The sequence below is a fragment of the Toxotes jaculatrix genome, chromosome 12, assembly GCF_017976425.1.
Source record: "Toxotes jaculatrix isolate fToxJac2 chromosome 12, fToxJac2.pri, whole genome shotgun sequence".
Lineage (NCBI taxonomy): Eukaryota > Metazoa > Chordata > Actinopteri > Toxotidae > Toxotes > Toxotes jaculatrix.
The window spans coordinates 11,953,281-11,972,492 of record NC_054405.1 but is presented as its reverse complement, the minus strand read 5'-3'; the positions used below and the strand labels follow the sequence as shown (position 1 = coordinate 11,972,492).

The 19,212-nt window shown below is 40.1% G+C and overlaps 1 protein-coding gene across 2 annotated transcripts; it reads right to left on the bottom strand.

Moving 5' to 3' along the window:
• Positions 1-3,886: 3,886 nt before the first annotated feature.
• abcg4a (ATP-binding cassette, sub-family G (WHITE), member 4a) lies at positions 3,887-13,985 on the bottom strand. 2 transcript variants are annotated; one of them, XM_041051721.1, is made up of 14 exons: positions 13,757-13,985; positions 8,587-8,704; positions 8,217-8,349; positions 8,087-8,137; positions 7,019-7,164; positions 6,796-6,919; positions 6,462-6,576; positions 6,248-6,378; positions 5,235-5,363; positions 4,916-5,084; positions 4,728-4,828; positions 4,484-4,642; positions 4,275-4,393; positions 3,887-4,112 (listed from the first exon to the last, which is right to left on the bottom strand). In XM_041051721.1, exons 1-14 carry the CDS (start codon positions 13,983-13,985, stop codon positions 3,887-3,889), a joined length of 1,950 nt encoding a protein of 649 aa, XP_040907655.1. The 2 variants fall into 2 exon arrangements, with proteins under 2 accessions (XP_040907655.1, XP_040907656.1); XM_041051722.1 differs by having other exon boundaries at positions 5,235-5,333.
• Between the last annotated feature and the right edge of the window lie 5,227 nt (positions 13,986-19,212).

The window sequence follows — 19,212 nt, the reverse complement described above, 5'->3', positions numbered from 1 at the left end:
GTGTACTTACGGTAATTTCTAAGTGTGTGATATCTGATCAAACAAACAACAAATAACACATAACCAGATATATTTACTTCATTAACTTACGTATAAATATAAATAAGTAAATAACCTATGTTTTAGCCAATCATCTTACTGAGCAAGGGCAAAGGTTATAAATAATCTTTATTATAATCCTTGGAACAGCGTTCAGTATACAGAACTTGCATTTTTTTTGAGTTGAAAAACCATAAATTAAACTGTAAATGATAAACAAATTAGACAAAAAATAAAAAGAATGATTAAACAGCCTTCCATTCCACTACTAATTTTTAATCAGACAATCATAGCTTTCTGTGTAGGGACCGCCTGCGTATTATTATTTACCATGCATGATAGAGTGCACTGAAGTCAGGTGGCTCATTATGACAAACGGGTGAAATAGTGACATGATAACTGAAAGTGTCAAAGAGAATGATTTCAACAAACGCTCATCATCTGCATCCCGCACAATCACTTCCCTGACTCTCTTAATACAGTTTACACAGGACTACATTTGATTAAGATCAAATTATTTAGTATCTGATGCTGAGGATTATTATCTGTCAGTAATGATTACTTTTCTGACCTGGGGGAAACGGGAAAACAAACCTTAAGAAACACAACAGTTTTAAGAGGATCGAAAATCCAAAAATAAGGAAAGTCCATTTTGAATCACTACAAACACTGTGGATGTATTTTCAGAGCTTCTTCTTTGGCCAGATAATTAATGAGAACATTGTACAACATAATCTCAGTGAGAAGTGCACCAACTATATTTCACATCTTGCAGCAGAGGAAGGATGATTTATTTTCTTCTTTGGTACCACAGGCCTTTTCAGACCTAAGGGTGAGACTTTCCCAGACTGGTTAATGACTTCAACACTGCTAATTATCCCTGCTTTGTTCCTGGGTTGAAACTCTTTTACTCTTTTCTGCAGTTAGGTTTCTAGGTTAGGTTTTTTATTTTTATTTTTTACAGCCATACCTGCAGGTCTGCTACCAACTCATGGCTTTTGATTTAATTTGAGGAAGGTTAAAACACATATCTGCTGTGTTGGCAGTTAAAAGTGACTTTATGCAATATTTTTCCCATGCTACAATTTTTTCCTGAATTAACTTGAGAACCAATTATCTTGACGGGGTCTGACATTAAAATAGCAGCATCTGCCCTGTGACTTGAGCTTATCCAGCATCCATGTACAGTCCCTTCTTACTGTTATTAGCCTGCTTTTGCCGGTTCTAATTAAATCATGAAGAGTATCATCGAATAAACTTGTCCACCAAATTAACCTGTTTTACTGAACATAGGAAAACAAAGATAACATCTAAATGAAAAGATGAAAACAGTTGAGATTGCAGTGTCATATTTTCCTTCAAGAAACTGGTCTCACAGAGTTAAAACACCTTTGGATGGTTATTGCACATAATAAAACGTGTAGGAACAAAAAGACTGAATTCAAGTTCTTAATATAAAAGACACAAATATCTACTGATACCACAGCAGTGGGAGGTATAACAATTAAACATCACAATGTTAACTATTGCTATCAATGACAGAATCCAAACCTCAGCTTCTGCAACCGTCTCTTTGTGCAGAACTCCACCAGCTGAACAGTGAAGCAGATTAGTGATTGCCGATCGGCTCTCTGATCCACCTGCTTCCTAAATAGGCCACCAATCTCTTTAGCTACATAACGATACATTTGGTTGATTGTTGTTGATTCTTGCCATCTGGCACATTTCACACACTTCTACATTACCTTCATGCTCCTGATTATTTCTGTTTTTTATCTACACCGGTGACGCACACTTGATTCCAGGTATTCTAAAAATGTTCAGCAGTAAGCGGAGGATTCGCATCTCCTCAAACATGGCAGGATACATACATTTGGATGATGAAATAAAATCATTATGCTATACTCTGAAATTTAATATTTCATAAATTTCATTCCTAAAGTGAACATGCAACATTCAGTTGCTGTTTTCCCGTTATACTTTCAAGCAGCACTCATTACATAGATATATAAAAAAAACAAAATTAAACACAAATAAAAAAAAAAAAAGAATAAACATACATTGAAAAGTGCAAATGTACATTTGTTTACAGCATGACATATTCACTGTACAATCATTGATTATATACTCACATTATTTTATGCATTATAATAAGGATTACTAAGTAGCATAGTTGGAGTAAGAAATATCTCATAGCAAGTCTATTGGAAAATATTTGCATTGCCCTGTGACAAGGAGAGGCTGTTCTAAACAGGGTGAATGTGTGTGTTTGCCATTGTGTGTGTGTGTGTGTGTGTGTGTGTGTGTGCGTGTGCGTGTGTGTGTGTGTGTGTGTGTGTGTGTGTGTGTGTGTGTGTGTGTGCGTGTGTGTGTGTGTGTGTGTGTGTGTGCGTGAGAACCAGCATGTACGCTGACATAAGGTGTATGTGCAAACAATGAAGCAGAGGAAACTCAAATCATTCTAGTTCAGAGGCACATAAACTGCCCAGCCAGCATTTCAAGTATCTAGCAATGTTTTGGACGACACACATCTGTCAGACGTCAGCAAAGCACAGAGAAAGAGAAGGAGAGAGAAAAAATGATATTTCCTTTCATAGCAGAGGGAGGAGGCAGCTAAAGAGTCAGACGAGTGGAAACAAGCAGTTCAAAGAATCGTGTCAAAAGAGCGACACCAATTAGACAAACATCACTTCTTTTTTTAACCATATAACAGGCTATTGCGCTTCACCTAGAACACCATACTCTCTGTGCAACCAGTATGATTAAGAAAGCCCTCTGCATCAGGCTGGAAACAGTCATGCTTTCTTTCACATTTTGCTCCAAGTTCAACGAATGCTTTCTCGGTTATGGGCGAAACAAACGTGTTACAATAAGGAGCAAGTAAGGAGTCATAGGCCTAGTCGCACGGTGTATCCTTATGAGTCTTTGTATAAGACATACTGCTGGACATTTTTTTTTTACAAACATTTCATCCATGTCTAAACGTTCTACCACAGTCAATGGAAGGGTAGAAGGCTTGTGAAAATGATCCACAATGAGGATGGAAAGTGAGGAAAGTCATCACTGGCAGTTGGTTTGTTAAGGTGGTATTCCACAAAGAAAAGCCATCATGTTCAGTGCCTTGGTAAGGACGCCTGATAGGATGATCCTTCAGGTGAGAGAGAAGCCACACAAACATTTTCTGGCACTGAAAGTCACCTCTTTTCCTGATGGCGAAGAGAGGGCATCTTAAAATTTTGCTTCTCGGGTATCTTGATGGGTGCTGTCCAATTAAGTATCAGTTGACGGGATTCTGATGTGCACCTTAGATGACCTTTTTTAGGCGTTGGATTTAGAAGCCACATGTTACTGGACACTCCAGCACCAAGATGGGTACTATGGCTCCCCATAAACCCAGAGGCTTTAGTTCATGTGGCGCTTTCCTGGTGTGGGCAAATAAGTATAAATCCAAATTTCTCAGTTCAATGAAACATGCTTTCTGCTACTTTGTTGAGTATTCTGTTTATGTATGGTGCAGATACACAATATTATGGGAAGGTAATAGTCTCTGAGAAATACTATTACCCGGAGAACAGCTAATAATGGGCAGGGGGTAGAACAACATACTTCACAGTCTAAACTTTCCTTTTTCTTGAATAACAAACCTTTTAAAAGATAATATTATACTGTACAGTTTGGGTAATGGTGCAGCACAGCTGTTGCATGACTGTATGTGCTGGATTTGTGTGTCTTTGTACACGTATGTGACATAGAGACAGAGAAAGAGAGACTATATGTTTTCTTACTATCTCACACTGCAGAGATATGTATGAGTGTCCGAATCCATCAGTAGTTGCCTCCGGACGTCTTAACGCTCTGACTTAACTTTGTAGCGCAGGACCAGGTAAGTAGCCAGTCTGAGGACCAGGAAGAAAACCCCCAGCACCATGAAGTCCACGTAGAGCTTTGCATCCTCCACATCCAGCAGCTGCAGGACTTCTTCTGGCTTTTGGAACTTACACACCAAGCCTGGACACTCCAGCTCTGACCGGTTCATGCCATAGATGGACAGTATCACCCCTTCAAAGCCATACCTGAGAGTGGACATTTTTGACAGAACCTCATGAACCCGGGTGCATTTAAAGAGGATCATTTCAGATCACAGAAACCCTTATCATTACAAACCACTGGCCAAAAGTCTATAAAAAGTGGTTAAACCCTTAGAAATCTGAAAACCAAATAAAATAGTACGGTACCTGACATAGGAGACATAAGAGCTCCACTGTAGGTATTTGGGAATGGTGTCAAAATTGACAAAGAAACCGGAGAAGAGGAGCACAGGTATGGCTGTGACTGGACCCACAAAGGTTGCCACCTGTGTAAGAAATAAGTAGTATTCATTAAAAAGACTGGTTCAGTGAAATATCTTCTAAGCAGATACATAAGGTATAACAGGTGCACCTACCTGCAGAGATGTTGATGCAGCGCCTATAAGCAGACCCAGGGATTGGGCTACCAGGGCTGTGGATGTGGACAAGGCCATGAAAAGTAGGTAGCGACCTGCCTCCGGTGGTTGTTCAGTCATCCAGTACACTATACTACAGTACATGATTGGACAAATCACCTGTGAAGGACATTTTCAGTGTAATTAATTTAAATTTTAGTGGCTACATGTCCAAACCAATGAATATTAAATCACTGAAGGTTACCTGGAACGGTATGTCAGCCATGGTTTTGGCCAAGTAATAGGCCTTTAGGCTGTACCAGTAATTGAGATGTTCCCTTACAAACACAGACATCTCCAGAGGAACTGTGGAACAACAGCAGCGTTAAAATATTTTCCATTTCAACCAGAAAAACAACATATGGAATCAATGGTAGAAACTTAGCGTCTTACAGGTGAGGACAGTGGGCATCAGGGCAGCAAACATGAGGAACAGCATGGAGAAAAAGAGGAAGCCAGTGTTGTTGAAGACCTTGCTGGCATCATTTCCAATTTTGAGATAAAGCAGGCCAATTAGCACTCCAATAGACAGATGGGACATCACCCTGAGGTGAGTCAGGACCTTGGAAAAAACCCCAAAACACACAACATCAACACAAGCTAAAAAACAACCCTTAATTGATATCAAGAATCGGTTTAACCTTGTTTTTCCTGTCACAGTCTGTGTTCATAAAATTTTAGCAGGAATAATTTGTAGAATATTTTTTTTTACCGTGTCCCTGCATATTGTAATGAAGGTTCTTTTGAAGAGGATGCAGAACTGTGTAAATGTACTGGTGGCAAAGCTATGTTTCTCAAGGGTTCCTGTGTCCTGTGGAAAAAAACACAGAAAGAACAAAGACTCAGTTATGTAGTGCACACAGTTATAACAAATTATCCCCATTGTCATGCTTGTAAGCTGAGAGGTTAATGCAGAACTATGGTTCAATAAGATTTACCACATTATTTGTACGTATACATATTATATCATGCAATTAAAGAAGATTGGAGATAATGGCCAGAAAATGAAGATGGACACACTGTATATAAGAATAGACACTATCACAGTCTATCTGAGTTAAAGGTTACTGGCCTACACAGAAAAGTCCACAAGAAGTTAGAAAGGGCAACACTGAAAATCAATAAACTGATAAAATGTTTAAAGGAGTAGATGGCCAAAACTACACCAAGCGTAGAATAGGAGTAATGGAATAACAGAGTGCTCTGGGTGGTTTACATTTACAGTTTTAGCATTTAGCTGATGCTCTCACCAAAAGTATTTTATGAGGCGGAGGAAGAAGAGAGAGTGAGAGGAAGCCGAGCTGAGAGAGACTGAGGACTGACAGATCGATGGAGTGGAGGAACAGTTTTGGGGGGAAAATTAGTAATAACGTGGTAATAACAGTATTTTGTTTCAATGTAACACAATTTACGGGATATTGATTCTTTTTTAAAGGCTGTGATGTCTGTTCAAATAAGTAATTACACTACTTTGGTCAAAATGGACGCGACCAAAACTACTTTATCATTTATCATTTCTATCACACTGTGTAGATTTGAAATGTGTTGCTTGCATCTTAGTTAATCTTTCAGAAACCAAATGAACTGATAAAACCTTATCCAAATTTATGTAATCAAACAATTTGTTGAGATCAGTAAAGGTGGACATTTTAAGCATTCTGTGGTTGCTTGACTATATAAATATAAGGCATAATGTGCTGTGTGAGGCGGCTTATTATCACTTACACTGTGACACTGAGAGGGACAGGAGTCACTCTTGGAGTTCTTCTTGCCCTCCTCGGAGCACAGTCCACCCTGGACAGCCTCAAACAGCACTGGATTCAGGTCCCCATACTCCCCTGATGCCACCTCAATGACTGGGAACACAGAGTACGAACTAGTAAGAAGAAACACACTAAGAAACCCTTAAAATATCTACGCAGGGAAATGTTCAACTTACTGAAATCAGCAGGATTGTGATACGTCGGGCAGTGGAGGCCCAGGTTCTTCAGATAGGGGATGAGGTAAGGGACTGTGCCCTTGTATATGCACTGGCCCTGACTGAGGATGTACAGCTGGTGGAGGAGGAACACAGGTACAGAGTAATCAACATAGTTTCCAACACTGACTCCCTGAATAATATATGAGCAACTGACAAAACAACAGGTCTGGATATTGACTGCTGTGCTGCTTGTCTGCTGGATAAAATGAATCATGCTAACATGTGGCGTCCCTGTCTAAGCAGCAGCTAATGGAAGGCTAGAAGTGTCGAGCACTATAAGCACTCAAGTTACCTTATCAAACATCTCAAAGAGCTTGGCACTGGGCTGATGAATGGTGCAGATGATTGTCCGTCCTCCCTGAGCCAGGGACTTCATAAGGGAAACGACCTGGAAGCAGGACGAGCTGTCCAGACCACTGAGATTGGAATCAAAGGAAAATGAGTGAGATGTATATCTGTCTGTCTGGATTTATACTGCAACCACACAGATTCAAATTAGGCAAGTGATTTCTTACCTGGTGGGTTCATCAAAGAACATGACAGGAGGATTGTTGACCAGCTCGAGGGCAATGGCCAGTCTTTTACACTGACCCCCAGAAAGAGAGTTGGTGCGAGTCTGAGCACACTCCAGAAGACCCAGAGCCGTCAGGATCTCATCCACCTTTGACACAAATAGAAGTGCATGTCGATACATGATGACACATGTATGTTACAACAGGAGTGGCTTATATGGACGCGGTCTTCTATGATGGTAGATATGACCTTATATCGCAGTACTGATATATATTGTGATGTAAAGCAGAAGGACCTGGCTGTAGACAAGATGGCGGTTGTCAACCACTTTTGTCAGCCATATGCGAGGGGTGATGGATACGTTTGTGGCCTATGGTAGAAGGACTCAGTTTTAGAAAACTTAGCCCATTTATTTTTCAACATAATCCCCTCCTACATTTACACACTTAGTCCAATGGTAGTGGGGCCTTCACAGACCCTTCTTTGTAGGAAATGGCATGTTGGACCTCCACAAAATGATGACGTCATCATTGCTGTCAAAGTGGCGACCACTGAGCTCCTTCTTCATTTTGGGGAAGAGGCAGTAATTCAAGGATGCCAAATTAGGTCAGATCAGGCCAACGACCTCTTTTGGTGATAAGCCCTTGAGATCGAGATAGCATATGACCACTCAAAGACAGATGCTGTCCATTTTCTCAGACAGTGCTGACTTGCAATTTTCAATTTCCCAAAACAGAAATACCACAAAATTTATTAGCTTCTTTTACCGACTTTCCGCTTAATCACTCAAAGAGCTGAACTACTGTAACGAGAACTGTATAACTCATCCCCTTCTACCTCAGGCCACAAACTTAGCAATCACCTCTTTGACAGTGGTCTACTCTTGTCTTCTGCTGCAATGTCTGCTTTCTGTTTTGACCTAATCCAACTAAATTAAATTCCTGAAAAATCAAGGCACATCATTACATTGATGTAACAATCCCGTGAATAAACATTACCATAAAGTGGTCCTACTCATTAATTTGCAATTTTATATACACATATAATGGAATTAATATATTCATGCTTACAAGCTCTTTTTTGACCTGTATGCTCTCATTCAGTTTCAGATGGGCAGAAACCTGAAAGACAGACATGAGTCAGTGCATTATTATTGAACAGTTGGATTAAATAAGGGGGAGTTTTTTTTAATGACCTCACCATCATGGCCTCCCTTGTGGTGAGGTGTGGCAGCAGCATGTCATCCTGCATGATGTAGCAGGACATCTTCCTGAAGGTCCTCAGGTCCCTCGGACGGCCATTTACCAGAATCTGGCCCTTCATGCCTGTCTCCCTGTTTCAGAAGAGAAAACAAAATAATTTTGCAGCCATTTTCTAGCACTAGATTAAATCTAAAGTATTATGTTGAAAAAAAATTCTATATCTATATCTATATCTATATCTATATCTATATCTATATCTATATCTATATCTAGATAGATATATGTATAGAGAGAGAGAGAGAGAGAGAGAGAGAGAGAGAGAAAAGATAAGTTGGTCAGGGATCTGCACAAATTCAGGACAATCTCACCTGTATCCCGCCAAAATATTCATCAGGGTAGATTTCCCGGCTCCAGAGGGCCCCATGATGCCAATCAGCTCTCTGCTGTTGAATCTTCCCGACAGACACTTGAGGAGGGCTTTGTAACCTGAGATGAAAATGCTCAGTTATTCATAAAGTTGTAATTGGCCTGAAATTATCAATCATTTTCAGACATTTTACTTTTACTACTCAAGTTTACACATATATCTTTGTGCCATATATTAGGATTTCAACAATCATGAACTTTAAATACTTTGTTTATATTTACTATTGAAACCCATTTACATGATACACATTTAAGTTACATCGTTGACAAAAAAAATTCTAAAACGTGTTTTGAACATGTACAAGAAATAAAATTAAGTAACAGTAATTTTTCATTTTTAAATTTAAGCAGACAGAAAGGAAATAACTGTAAACTACAGTAAAAAGCAAAAACAGAAAAACATAAGCACAAAAACAAAATAGAGCATATTTGCAAGACTCAATACAAGAGCTAAGGATAATTTCAAAGTTAATCTGACTGTTGCTTATCTGACAAACAGACGGTTAAGAGTTAGCTCCTGGAGCAGGTTAATGAGTGCAATGTATGTATGTTGTACACAGAACAGGTCAACTATTAAGGACTGAAATAACATTTTTAGTTTATGTGCTACGGCCTCCGATAAGGACTGATGTGTGCTCCTAAGGAGGAAAAACAACTGAACATTTCTGATGACACAAATCTATTTTACATTCTGTATTCAATTTGTCTTTACCATGCGGTAACTTCACAGCCATGGTCCATCTGCTAGGTCTATTATAAGTCTGCTCACTCACACCTGCATAACCTGCTGACAGTGACAACATAAACCAGGAACAGTGAGCAGCAGTTCTGGTTCAGTCGGATGGCCTGTTTCCATGGTTCAAACTTACTGATCTGTGCTTCGCTGGACTCAGTTCACTGATTCTTAAATAGTTTCTATGGATGTTTATGCAGATAGCAAGCCTAATTTCATCCCAGCAGGGGAAGACAGGCTACTAAATCTGAATACCAGGAACCCTCAGGCAGAGGCAGCAGTGCTGTAAGTGGTCAAGCAAATGTGTTAAATATGTGAACATTATCTTTATTAGCAGGCAAACCTGACTACAGTCATTATTAAAAAAAAAATAAAAAATACTAGAAATCCTGGAAATGGGAAGTTGAACAAAGATGTTCAAGCTGTTATCAGTGTCTGGGGAAAAGAGAGAATACAAGATGAGGCTGACTGTGAAGAACAGAAAAGTAAAAACCAAAAGATTTCACAGCATTTAAGGAGCGCTGGGTGTCAGGTGTGCTGCTGAACAGTGCTGTGAAAGAAAGAAAAAAGAGGTAAAAAAAACCCCAACATTACAGAAAGATTTAAGATCAAGAGGCCCTCAGTGGCGCCAGTAGAAAAACCACAGCCATTACTTCTCTGCAGCGGTTTTAAAAATGGTTTGTGGTGTGGCCTGCAAACGAAGATGGTTCCGTTTTTTTTCATGATGCATTTCCCAACCTTTGTGGTTCTTGAAGCTTGGTGGAAATAGTAAGACAACCAGTTTTAGAACTGATAAAGCTTCTGAAAGCTTCCAGATATGGAAAGTTAAAAAAAAGGGCTGTTAAGCATCCTGCCTAGTTGCCACCCTGTCTCCCTTGCCTCACCCATCTCTTCAGTGTCTGCAGGGGCACTTCTTCTTGTTTGGAGGTGTGTAATTAGGGACTCAGCAGAGCTTCCAGGCACCTTAAACCTTCACTCTATGAGTAAAATAGCTTAATGGAAGTGCCCCCCATCTCGTTCGCAGTGTTATTACATCAGACAGCTCCACTCAGACAGCAGAGCAGCCTGCTGTCAGTGAAGCAGCCCTGCTCTGGCATGTGGTGCATACTGATGATCTAACCCAGGTCGTGCATAGTAATGGTCTTATCTGTGCGAGGCTGCGGCCACATCCTGATCACCCAGTCTCATGAGAGCCACAGAGAATGTAACTCACCTCACTGTCCACCACAAAGACACACAGATTTAACAGCATGTGACAGTGTACTCAAGGGTTTTCAGCCTGATCTCATGGGTAATCTCAAAGTAATTGTTAGATAAATTATTATGAGTCACGGTTGAGGTGGAGTCATCACATGCCTCAAACTGGGGCCCATGTCATAAACGACAACTCAATTATCACACCAGGAATATAATATTTCCACAAACCAGAGTGCTCTGAAGAAAGCAGTTTCTTTTCCCTCACATTTAATCAGTGTTTGCCGCTTTAATATGATTTTACCCTAATTTTCTCATTTCACTAGTACATTTTACGAGTACCTGTTTTACATTTGGATATTCTGTATTTATCTCCCTGATTAACCATAATTTAACACACACAGCCAGGCAGTGTTCATACTGTTAGATGAAAAAATGTATTTCAACACAACAGAATAACCTGTTACCTGCTATAGAAGCCTGTTATGTGCACATTAAAGATAAAATATATGTTTAAAAGCGAACTCCACTTTCTGTCAAAACCAGCCACCTACATTACCCACAATGCAACTTCACTGCCAACAGTCCTGTCAGAGATTCAGGTGTGTTATGCTAGAAGCAGCTTATGCAGCATTAAACCCATGGCCTCAAAGAGAGCTGCAGGCACAGCTCCCTCCCGAAGCCACAAAAAGCTTCATACAACAATTACAATTACAACAATTACTATACAGTTTGACCAGTTATGATAAACCGCAAGCTGCTGTAAATAAACAAGTCTGGGACATCGTGAAATCATCCAAGGTGTGAAATTGTGTTGCACAGAAAATTAATATGAAGGAATGAAAGGACCAAAACGAAGCCTGTGATGTCCTTGATAATTTTACAGTGGTCGCCCCCCCTCATGAGGGCACTTAGTAGATAACATTCTCAGACTCTGCACGAACCGCTACCATTCTTCATGTGACAAACAACCTGTGCATCACTGTGACTTCTGTTTTACCCTTGTCTGAACATACAGCCTACAACATAACAGGATCAATAAAGGAAATACAAGGCTGCTACACATCACTGTGAGCTGCATGTACAGACTTTCTTTTCAAATCTGAATAAACCCCATCATAAATTTTCATAACCTTTCTGCAGGAAAATGAAAAAAATGTTAGTGATGATCAAACATGGATTACTTTGCATCAGAGTAATAAATTTGAGTTACCATATACATGGTGATGCATTAAAAAAAAACCCAGCATGGTCTAGGAAGCATAAAGCATGCTAAGTGTAGGCTGTGGCTTAATCTCTGTAAAAATGACAACAGTCCTTTCCCCTTGACAAACTCAAATTATCAATGCAAGTGCAGTGAAGCAATTGCAGTAAATTACTAAATGCAGATGCAGAAATCAGCCAGTGGCATGTAAACATTTCCCTGCTCTCCCTCCCCTCCTGCCCTTCCCCTTTCATTGCTGGGCTAGTGTTTCACCAGTTATCTCCCTTGGGAGGAGAATACCCTCAACATGAAAGCAGTCTGCAGCAGCTTCATCCTAACAGGGATAAATGGCTGCCCTCGCCAAGAAGAGCCTGCAATAACAGAGGCAGACAGAGGGCAGCCCATATATCACCTAACCTTCCTGAGCCCTTTTACAATAAAAGAAACAACTCTACATTTACTGCAATCACAGTATCTTACTGTTAATATATGGATTAGAGTGGAATCAGACATAGTCCCCTCTGAGTAATCTCTTCCTGTGTGTCACAGACATTACAAAAAATGACTCATAAGTCGTGTGTCAGAAAATTGAAGACTAAAACACGTTAGATTACAAATGACATCACAGATCTAAGGCTCATGGTTTGTGCTATACATTATCCCTTTTCTCTGCTGTATAATTACATATAGTGTAATTCAGCAGAAACACAAAATAATGTTTTTTCAAAGGAGAAATAATCACGGCAGCACACAACAGAACAGCAGTGTTAAGGTCTGTGCGACTACACCTGTTTTGCAGAGAGACAGGCACTGCAAAGAATCAGCTCTAAGGTTAGCTCGTTAAATGAGACAAAAACACCAACAGACTGCACAGAATGAGCTACAGCATATGTCAAATATGTGCAACACACTGATTATAAAGTTAGGTGTAGCTTGCAATTTGATGTGAGTGTTAGGGGAAATTGGAATGCCAGAAAGTGGAGCAGGATGCATATGACAGGAGGCTCAGTGAGATTGGATAGAGAGTAAAAAAGCAAGTTATTCTTTTTATGAAAGGTACCACTTAATTACTAAAAGCTGAAACACTTCCTGTTCACACATCATCAGCCTGATGAGCTGAGGCAGGCACCCCGAAGAGACAGCACAAACAAAAGCAGAAGCCGCGGGTTGATTTTGATGGGAACGTCAAAAAAGAAAAGCTTGTGCATCAGTGCCCAAACAAAATTCCCACTGCACAAGATTCTATCGCTGTTCCTCTTTCCAGCCATGATCCTCCTCATGCACACCCTCCATTCATCCAGCTTTCACAGTGGAACAACAAACACTCGTCTGTCAGGCTTTCATAATGCACATCAATATTACACAAGACTGAAAATAACACAAGACAACCTGCAATGCATCACACAGGGCTTCTCCTAAGGATATCATGTGGAGAATGTAAATAAAGGTTTCCTCTGAAGTCCTCCATCCCCACCCTACTAAATACACAGAGCACAAGAGCGGCTAAATAGAAGAGTTTACAGAGGGTGGTTTAGTTGACAAGCAGAGATGACAAAGGTTGGAGAATCATCATTAATAAGGGTGGTAAGTCCATATTTCATGAGCAGATCAATCATGGTCCTGACTCACTGCCACCGCCTATAATCAGGCAACACAAGGAAGAGAGAGGCAAGCAGTGTGCCAACCTGCAAGTGTAAATTATTTACTATGTCTAAACTCTGCTGAGCGAAGCAAAGCTTACAGGAACACTGGCTGCTACAACATGGTGGGACTCTGCAAGTGTGTGTTTGTGTGTTTGTGTTTAAGGACTGGGTTGGGCCAAGTGTGTCAGAACAGTGGAGCAAGTCAAGACAGACAGTTTAACACAGAGGGAAAAATATTTTCCTTAAATGTCACAAAGGCTTTTAAAGGCCTCCCTTGAAATTTCTGCACTCCAGATATTGATCCATCATAGTTATTATGCGAAGTGAACTTGCAGTACCTCTCCTTCTCCACCAGGGACCCTCGCGGATGGTGTAGGAGAGCTCATTGAACTCCAGGTCCACGGCAGAGCGGCGTGGGAGGTGGGAGAAGCGCTGAGCCTCAGTGATGTGGTTCTCCACTTTCTTCAGGTGGGTGAGCAGTGGCGCCTCCTGAGGTGCTCCGCCGTGGAGTTTGGTCTCCTCCATGGGGATGCTGACCGAGCCCGGCTCCAGTGTCTTCTCAGCCATACTGAAAGGCTGCAAAGGAGGAGAGACAAGCCAGTTTTTAAAACTGTGTTCACATTCACATCCACTCTCCTGCTTCAGAGGAAGATGCTTCCTTCTTTTTTCTTCAATCCTGCTTCACATTTCTAGATTTTAAAGTATGGAGAAACTCAGATACAATTTTTTCACCTGAAAAATCAATTAGACTAATTTCTTGAAAGACCTAGAATTTCCCAAGCGACAACACAATTTTAAGTACACTTTTCTTTGGAAAAATGTAACATATGGAAATGAAGAATAGAAGGAAATGAGAATGGTTAATGAGGCTCTGATGAATTATTTTTCAAGATAAGATAAATTATGAAATTAGCCAAAAGGTCTGGCTGACTGAGAGGGTTCTTATGTCTAGTGCTGTAGAATCACGACAGACACTGCAATAAACCAGATGAAGTGAAATTAAATCTAACTAAACACTGACCAGTAAACAAGACAAACATTTGACTGATGGGTTTTTATTTATTTGAATTGTTTTCTAGCTGATTGACTGATCCGTTGCCTCAGCAGATGCGTGGACACAAAAATGTGTTGTGGGAATGATTTTAGGATGAGTGCAGACATCATTTTAAAACTAGGTGCTGCACATGATCCGATTAGAGTTTAGTCCATGGACTGGCTGCTTTAGGGGAATGAGATTCTGAGTGTGAGGAGCTGGGATCTGGTTTCAGTCCTGCAGCACGCTTATACTGCTGATTCACACAAATTTCCTCCTAGACAAGACGGTCTGTCTGAAGTGTCTGTTAAACCATATAGTGCCTGCTGATCCATTAGCTTTCCAATGATCTGAAACTGAAACAACACATTGTTTTCCCTAATATCAGTAAACTGTCAGGACATTCGAATCATGTTACTGATATTTCATTAATCAGGTAAAAGTCAATTATTATTTAACACACACACAAACTCCAGCACTAAATGAAATGAATTAAGAGGATTAAGTGAATGATTCAAATTACTTTTCAAAAGTTAATCAAGTAGCCAGCTTTAGATTGGTGTTCTAGCTATTAATAAAAAGCTATGTAATTATCTGTTATAGGTTTATGGTCATGTTGAAATGCTGTGAGCAAAACTAAAGGGCTGATTGTGTTTTACTGTCACTTCATTATGCTTTTTCTCTTGTGCTCTCTACATAAAGTCAGCATAGTCCAGTTGAAGGTGAAATGAAAAATATTATAAATTGACAATATAATGGTTTATAATATAAAAAATCATGACTGTGTTATACTCTGGAGTTGGAGTATTAACACAATACTTACAGCAACCATGTACCTCAGACTGATTCAGACTAATGTGGAAACTGCTATTTGATAACTACATTTCTTACAAAAGTCAGTGGTCTGACGATTTCTTTGCTCCAGAGGTACACTCTCATAGGTCATAGTGTTTTAATAGTCTTGGTTACATACAAATTAAACAGTATTCGATTGAAAATAATCCAAACTATGGCCCAACTGATGCTGGATTTCTAAGTCAGATATGTATAGTTATAGTACATTTTTAAGTATCTGATAAGGATACATCGGTTAATATTCATTTATCATAAACATATTTGATTAAGAATTTGAGATGTACAGCATGTGTGTACTTACATTTTACAGTTTAAAACCAAATGTGTCATCAACTTCACATAGCCAAACCAAGTATTATCAACCCTGTGTCCAAATGACCTCACTCACATCTTTGGCATTTCTGTGTTGCAAGTTTGTATAATTTATCAACTGATAATATTGTCCAGACACCTCTGGCTTTATCAGCTGGGTACAATGGGATTTTGCAATGAGAGAGGCATCATCCGACATACTGTATTTAAAGGTACTAACACTTTATAGCAGACAATTTTCTTTTCAGTCATCACATCTCATATCTAAAATACAAAACATAATTGTTAGGTAAGAAACAGTTGAAACTGCCCATTTTATGTACATGCAGACTTGAAATTGGTATTAAAGTCACTTTTACCCTTAGAAGACCTTTAGGGTTGCCTATGGGTGAATAAAAGTATTAAACAAAATGTTGACAAAAAGATATACACACAAAAGAAAACAATGTCAATGTCTGTGGGTCAGATATGAATCCTTGAAACCTCTGTTTGTTCAACTTGTTCTAACAGCTCATCCTCCAAACCATCTCCCTCAAAGCTGTGATTAATTAAGGCAGATCATTTTGTATCGTGTCAGAGACAAGGTTATGTACTAAACACTGACAAATATGATACAGTCACCACTCTCATCAAAGAGCTGAGAAAGGAACAAAACCTAAAAAATCTGCATCAGTAAATGTATGTGAATAATTCTCCTAATCTAAACAAATATAATGCAGGTACATATAATCAGTGTGTGAAAAACATCCGCTGCTGCCATGCACTGCTTTGCCATCTAGTAGTACTCTCCAGCTACTGCCCACTATCCATGACCTACTGTATGTGTAATAAAATATCTTTATGTGAGGAGGACGAGCGAAGAAAATTGACCATGGCTTCTATTGATCATCCTGCCATTAGTGAATTTCCATTACCAGCCTGCATATAAGCTCTGTAAAAACACTGACAGACTTTAATGGTCTCTCAGTCAGATGAAGGCCTCCATGTTCTGTCATGTGCGGCCCCAAAGCCGGGACACGTGAGCAGCCATAGTAAAAGTCTCTTGAGGGGATGAAATATGGTTATTAAATGTATCTGTGTAGCTTTGCAGTGGTGTGGTGACTCTGTGCTCTGCATTGATGAAGGTGCCCGTTCTTCAAAAAGCACCTGTTAACAATAAAGTGATGAGGATGAAAACATGAGACACTGTTTAAGCTGGGACATGACAGAGCAGAGGGGGAGAAGTGGCTTTTCTAAAGTAGATGAGTGAAAATTAGTCTGGACATCTTTATAGTAACTGTGGCTTTACCAGTCAGTCCTACAGTGTGTTGCATTGCACATGCACACGCACACACGCACGCACGCATTGAACATACTTATTATTGTGTGCAGAAATGACCAGGTGAGCAGCTCAGCCCTGGTTCTCCTCTCCGGGTGTGAGCAACAGTGCTCAGTTGATCCTTTCAGACAAAACAGCGCAATTCCTCCACATCAGAAGGCCACCCCCCCACCACCACCACAAACAAAAAAAAAAAAGAAAAAAAAAGAAAAGAAAAAAAAAAAAGAAGAGCAGTCAAAAACAACAAGATTGCTCACTGTGCGCCACAGTCCAGGGAAAATCCGGATCGGTTGCGAGGCGTCTGAGGACAGAGCTGTGTTCTGCTTATCAGTATCTCTCGGGGTGCGGCGCACATCATCCCGCATCCACTACAGCAACTCCTGAGATTAAAATCATGTCCGGCCTCAAACTATGACTGCATCCCAGGGAACCGTCACTGGAACAGGATGCCCGTCATGGTCTTCCTCTGTGTAGGATTATTCCTTTCGTTAAATCCATCTGTCCCGAAGTCGAATCGAAACAGACCCGCACATCTTCAGTAGGGGTGTTGATGACAATCTTCAGTCTTTGACATCTGGAGTGAAACACACACACACACACATACAAAAAAAACCCAAAACAGCCAAACAGCGCTGCAGATGCTTCAGCTGCATCAGCATCAGCAGCAGCCCGATGTAGCAACCGCCGTTATCCTCTCACCGGTTAGTGTGAGTCTGTGTGGTACGCACGTCGGTCTGGTCTTCTGGGCGTTGCTGGCAGGATGCTACTGGAGGAAAAAAAAAACAATACTCTTTTGGTTTTGATTGTTTTCTCCTATTCCCCATTCTGACCTCATGTTTTTGGGGTGGAAAAAAGTCTCACAGAAAAAACAAATATATTATCCCAAATGTGGAACATATTTTAAAGGCACCATACGCACAGTAAATTAGTTGATAACATTCTGAGTGTCTGTAAGGACGTTTGAAGATTAGGCTATTTGTGTGATTTAAGGCTGGGGCACTGACCTAAATGTTAGAATTACTTCACAGTTAATTAAATGGATTCAGATAAGATGGACTGCAGAGCCTGTTTCATTAAATTTATACATGCCAATTTAAACATTTTAACTATTCAATTTTCTATCCTGGGACTACTTTGGGATGTTGTCTCTGGGGAAATAAGAGAAACAGGAAGAATCCAGTGAAATTAGGATAAAACCCCGTGAACGAGTTGTTGTTATGATTATTATTATTATTGTTATTATTATTTTATCGTCTTGTCACACAAAACTGATACAGACGATCAGTTTGGCTCCATCGCAGTTATTAAACCGGCAGTGAGAGTCGGTGTAAACATGAGGAAGGTTTTGGTGTAAATTTAAGCCCCTCTGTCTCTTTAAAGGCCGCACCTGCGCAGCTGCCTGGTGCTGATGCTGCAGTGCTCGGGTTATTTTCGGTAAAACAGCCGGGGTTACTCGCGTTCAAGCGGGCCCTACATGTCTTACATCACCCCTGAGAGGAAATCAAAACCATTTTTAGTCAATCGCACCTGCCTCTTAATCAGACCAATTTAAAACGAGCGTTCACATCTCCACACGAGCATTTTCAGAACAGCAACCCATCTCCCCCCTCTGAGCCTCCTTATGGTTATTAATGTTCCTAACCAGGACCATGTTCCTAGACACAGACACCGGAACACATGCACATCTGAATCCATCAAACTGATAGCCTTGGTCTGATGGAAACAAGTCAGTATCCAAAATAAGGACAAATGCTTTGGTTTCAGGCTCCAGTAAATGGCCATTTTCAGTCTTGATTGATACGACTGCTATAGGGACACATGAGGTGTTATTTCAATCTGTTATTCTACTTCAAAGGCCAAATCCTGATTGCATAATGTAATATTTGCATTGCAGAAAGAGAGGTGACCTTTCTTCCATTCTCTGTAGAATAATCTCATGTTTGCATACATAAATTATCTGAAAACTACCCACCATTCTCATTCATGCCTTCTGCGAAAAAAAAAAAACGAGGCAGATCATTAATCATCAATTAAATGATCATTAATTCACTTCAGAGATAACAGTGTTTCTCTTTTCATAAACCCCACATTAACAGTGATTGACTGTCACATTTATGAGATAAGAGCAAACACCGGAGGTAGTTTTAGTTTCAGTGTGCAACTGTGAATATCTGAACTCAACGTGGATGTGTTTGCAAAGTTACATGGTGACAGCATCAATAAAGGTATTCTGGGGCTGGAGTGAGCTTACAAATGAGGGTTAGGTCGACTATAAG

Coding starts and splice junctions, on each gene's coding strand:
- abcg4a (XM_041051721.1), bottom strand. CDS start 13,985: ATGGCTGAGAAGACACTGGAGCCGGGCTCGGTCAGCATCCCCATGGAG. Junction 6,920..7,018: donor TTCTTTGATGAACCCACCAG/GTAAGAAATCAC, acceptor TTCCAATCTCAG/TGGTCTGGACAGCTCGTCCT. Junction 5,085..5,234: donor TTACAATATGCAGGGACACG/GTAAAAAAAAAT, acceptor GTTTTTTCCAAG/GTCCTGACTCACCTCAGGGT.